This window comes from Penaeus japonicus, unplaced genomic scaffold, assembly GCF_977035675.1.
Source record: "Penaeus japonicus unplaced genomic scaffold, GWHDUDI00000001_assembly GWHDUDI00000030, whole genome shotgun sequence".
NCBI classification, from domain to species: domain Eukaryota; kingdom Metazoa; phylum Arthropoda; class Malacostraca; order Decapoda; family Penaeidae; genus Penaeus; species Penaeus japonicus.
The window spans coordinates 21694096-21699095 of NW_028234432.1; the positions used below are offsets into that span (position 1 = coordinate 21694096).

Consider the following 5000-nt stretch of genomic DNA (forward strand, 5'->3'; position numbering starts at 1 on the left):
AAATAAAACCCATCCTGGAAAATGAGCAAACAAATCTATCCACATTTGCAATGGGTTAGTCTAACTTGACCTGCCCAATTTAATCAACTTGAACTTATCTTAGCCCAATGTGGATGGGCGTCACCACTGTATTGGGCCTTGATGATGGGCTTCAAGACGTAGATGGCAATAGTCGTCATGGCATATTTGAAAGGTTGGGTGAGTGGTTCACTCTGTTTCTTTATTACTCTAAAAGCATTATTTCTATTTGGCGACTGATGTGAATATTATCCTTATAATTACTATAATTACCCTAATATTCACTAAAATTAGTTTAGTTTAAAATCAAAAATAGAAAGGATGCCACTCTCTCTTAGCAGAGGCAGGAGAGAAAGCCAATAAGGGTATCTCTCTACTGAGCTCCAGTTTCAGGGAGCAACAACACACAACCCTCTCGTCTAAAGGTGCAATGCACAGGCAGCATGGGAAGGTGACCTAGAGTAAAAACAGTGTCTGCAATGTGCCCATGTCAGTACAGCTGCTTCTCCTTATTTTTTCCTTCCAAGAAAAAGATATGGATCTTGTCCAAAATAAGACCACATCATTCAATGCCAACAAGACTCCACCACATAAATAGGATGGATGAAATAGAATAAATTATAGAATGAAAAAAAAAGAAAAAAAAAAAAAAAGCTTTAAAAAGCCAATGAAATTCTATGGTCATGTCCCCCACCAATTTAAACCATTGCAGATGGAGTGCCTAACAACCTAATTGGTCATCGGGCGGGTGATCTATGACACTAGTGGCACCAGCCAAAAATTAGAGGGACGGGGAAAGTGTTTTCTCTGCCCTCTGGATAGTGCAGACTAACCAAAACAATATTTTCCATAAATCCATCATAAAATTTGGGCTTGGATTTGGGCTAACTTCGGACCCCTATAGCTCTGGAGTTAGTGCTTTAACAGCCATAATACTTCATGAGTGCATGCTTTACCTGTGAGCAGATCTTGATGTCACATCATGTACGCATTGACAACCATCTTTAAGGCCTAATCAGTGCTAACATGTAAGTCATGACACCCATCTTTAACCACTTCGACACGATGACGCGTATACTGCGTCATCGCAGCGCTCGCGTCAAATCCGAGGACGCGCATACTGCGTCATGGCTCAGTTCTGGTGGAATTGCGTTTTCTTTCTTCCGGATACTGTACAAGATCTTTCAGAATAGAGGTCGGATATGATACGATATATTACTTGACTTTCATTATTAATAATTTATTACATAAGAGTGGGATTTGCTTATACCAGGGGAGGCATTGATGGGCCCTGCTAGCAATCATTTTATTATTTATTTATGGAACATTATGTAAAAATATAAAACATATTATGATTAGTTTACCATACTATTTCAATCGTTTTCTTTGGTTATCTGAATGAGGCCTCCCACCAAGGTCACTCTTTCCATCTTCCTCCCAACCCATGTAAATAACTTGTCACATGCATATGGGGGAAGATGTTAACTATGCATATTTTGATATATAACACATGATGATTATGTTGAGGTTTTGGCTATAAACTTGTAGAGGTTTTGGCTTAAAACTTGTCATAATCAGTAGCGACGTTTAAAATTTGGCGCGCGCGGGCAGCTTGGATACGGCGCGAGGAGCGTTTTCTACTGCTCGGAGTGAAGGGGTTAAGGCCTAATCAGTGCTAACGTGCAAGTCATGACACCCATATGCAATGGGTTAAGTTTATATACTGAACCTCCAACTTAAAAGTCTACAGGAATCCACTACTAGTTTCAGCAAACCCTGAAGCTCTACACACCACATACCCCACCTGACCCTCTATATAAGGGGCTCCGCCAATTGGTCCCCAAGGGAGCACACAGTAGGTGGATGGAGGATATGCCTCACAGCAGGAAGTAAAACCTACACCTTTCAGTTAATAGGTTAGTTTCTACTAATTATCTGCTGTCCGAAAGCCACATTCCTTTAAATAAGGGAACACTGAAATTTCACTTTTCTTTGGTTCTTTTGATTAGTTCTGGATTGCTGGTTATCTAATCTACACAATTCCAACACTTGGGATCGTTGAAAGGCTCTAATGTCATATTAAAAAGGATACTAATGTCTATTATTTCTATTTGGCCACAATATTGTTAAAAAAAATATATGATACTCATCATAAAAATCCAAAGGAAAAATTTCTCAGTAGCGACTGTTTAGGAATGAAAGGTAATCTAGCTGTCAAAATTCATGATTGTGAAAATGCAAAGGAGCAGGAAATTGTTATAGTGAAACGTAAAATAACTACAAAAAATTATAAGAAATGTTTAACTGTTTGCAATAACAACTGTCACTAGGAAAGATCACTTACATGCTGCACTTTTCAGATTGTTAAAAATTACAAGACATGTAATCATTCAGCTATACTGATCTATTATACCAAATGCTAATCAGTATCACTTTGCTAATATATCATATATAGACTCATATTTCATACCATAAATCTAGAAAATTATAGAAAACATGTACATCTCAAGATGCCTAGCCCAGGCTGTACATCTTAACCTATTGCTGACGGGTGTCATGACATACATGATTAGGAGCTTTGGCCTGATGACAGGCGTCATGATGTACATGACGTTTGGGGATTTTGGATCACTGTGCTATTTCATTGTGCAATGAAAAAGGAGTGAGTGATGATGGCAACTGCAGTCATAATTACTGTAATTACCGTAATATTAAGCTAGCTTAACGTCCAAAACCTAGATGGCACCACTTTTTCCTAGCACCAGCAGGAGAGAGAGCCTTGAATGGCAACCATCCACGGTCTCTAGCAAGCACTATCTTTGTAGACAATGGCACACAGCAAGTGGACGACCTCTTGCTCTAAAGTGCCTTTCACTGTGGCACTCACAGTCACAAGCACAGGTTTCATTTATCTTCCCTACTTCTTCATGTTATCTACATTGTAGATGGTTATATGTTTCGTATTCATTCACGACAGTACACAAATACAAAAAAATAAAGTTGCTTTTTGTCCTCCCATAAAACAGCAATACTTCTATCACACTGGGTATAGAGAAAATAATGAGATAGTGTGGATCATATACTAAATTTTTAGTCAACTGCAGCGCTGATAGAGCCTGTCTCTAAACTCAATAAAACAAACAAAAAATAAAACAAAAACAGCTCTAGTTTTACAATGAATGACTAAAAGAGAGTAGGAAGATTCAAATCATGTTGCTTCAAGCTGTCTCTCTCTAAAATAAAACCTATCCTGGAGATTAGGCATGCGAATCTATCCCCATCCACAATGGGTTAAGATATGGCCCATCTCAAAAGGGTTAACCCAATGATGACGGTGTGTCACACCTATGTGACACGGCTAAATGCCTGATGATGGGGCGACACACCAGTGTGACGTTCCCAATGCAATATTGCATAGGCCCGGCAGAGGGGGTTGCCACTTCTCGCCAGGCCCGGCAGAGGGGGTTGCCACTTCTCACCGGGCCCATCAGGATTGGGTTAATGACATGAAGAGTGCAAAACCATGAAAGAAGAGATATTTCAGATAAAAAAGCCATCACTTTCAAAAGTTAACACATAGCGGTAATGAATTATGCAGTCTGTGTTGGCTTGCGAGGAAAACTGGGTCACGGCCACAACACTCCTGTTATGTTACTTCTTTATCGTTGCTTTGTGCAGGAAAGGCCACAAGGGGAAATTGCCTGTTAACTGTATGTTCTATCTACCATGGCGAGGGTAGGCCCAAGTTCAAAGGGCACCTTTACATGCCATGACAAAAGAGGCTGCTGTCTGTACTATGCACACATGGAATTTTTCTGGCTCTATCAGCACTATTTTTCAAGCAACAGCCTTCAAAGTCAGCCTATATCTTGTCTCTTAATGTTTTTATAAAAAAAAGAATAATCTGCCTGGGGGGAGAATTGTCATCCTTGCACCTCTAATTTTCACCTCACGAGGGCAACTTGACATCAATAAGATGCAACGGCACATGCAATCAGATTGTTTTCCGGCGACATTGGGTTACAAATCCATTGTGGTAAAAGATGTTGCAAGATTCTTGAACATCAACAAATTTATATTCCTCAAGGTTAAATGCTAATCATGCATAAATCTTGACATAGTAACTTCCATTGTTTTCATATCATTATCCACATCTTCTAGCAATACTGACAGATGGTTATGTAAACAGAGGAAGTCATGTGACTATGCTAATTACGGAGTTTTTTTTTTTCTCACTTTTCTGTATTTTGTTTTGACTGTATTTTGTATTTAGCATTTTAATATGTCTATGGCCCGAATCCCACTAAACTTTAACGCTTGATAAAGGTCTGTGAATACCGAGTCCCATACAGACACCTGGGTAACGCAAATACCGCTCAATGACGTAATAACTACGTGTAATAACAATAAAAAGTGAAGTTTCTGTTGTACAAAACTCAGAGGATTTTATCATCTCACGTGACAACTCCCCTTTTCTTGGGTCTTATTTCCCTCCTTTCGCCCCGCTGACACTCACCTGTCCGTCGTAACTGGGCTGAGGAACATATCCGACAACACGACCCGTTGCAGCCATTCTCCCATGAGCTAAAATCTTTAAGAAAAGGGGCGAAATCTCTTTAAAAACAAACTCCTTCTTCTTCCTCCGAGATTTTCCGAGTCTTAATCACTCGGGCTATAGGCGCGGGAATCATAGGCGAATGGTCCGTTCTTTGGCGATTCTGGAAGGGGATCCGGTGCTCTTTCCGTGGTATTCGGTTCCTTTTGGTGGCCTTGGAAAAGGGTTTGATGATTTTCTTGTAATGTTAGGTCCTTGGGAAGGTCAGGGAAGAGGATTCAATAGGCTTCTTGCAATATTCCGTTCTTTTTGGCGAACTTGGAAGAGAATTTGAATCTTTACTTTGCAATATTCTGTTCCTATTGGTGATCTGAGAAGAGGATCCAACGCTCCTGTCACAGAGGATTCAATCGATTTACGTTTACGC

The 5000-nt window shown here is 39.9% G+C and overlaps 1 protein-coding gene across 4 annotated transcripts in view; it reads right to left on the reverse strand.

Annotated features, from left to right (window-relative positions):
- Nedd4 (E3 ubiquitin-protein ligase Nedd4) overlaps positions 1 to 4699 on the reverse strand; it is a 62234-nt gene extending 57535 nt beyond the window's left edge. For 2 of the 4 annotated variants that reach the window (XM_043016355.2, XM_043016354.2), the window contains exon 1: positions 4535 to 4699. In XM_043016355.2, the coding sequence (XP_042872289.1) occupies positions 4535 to 4591 (57 nt within the window). In that variant the 5' untranslated portion in view covers positions 4592 to 4699. The remainder of the gene's footprint in view (positions 1 to 4534) is intronic. The other 2 variants (XM_043016357.2, XM_043016356.2) reach the window with 1 other exon arrangement.
- Positions 4700 to 5000: the final 301 nt, after the last annotated feature.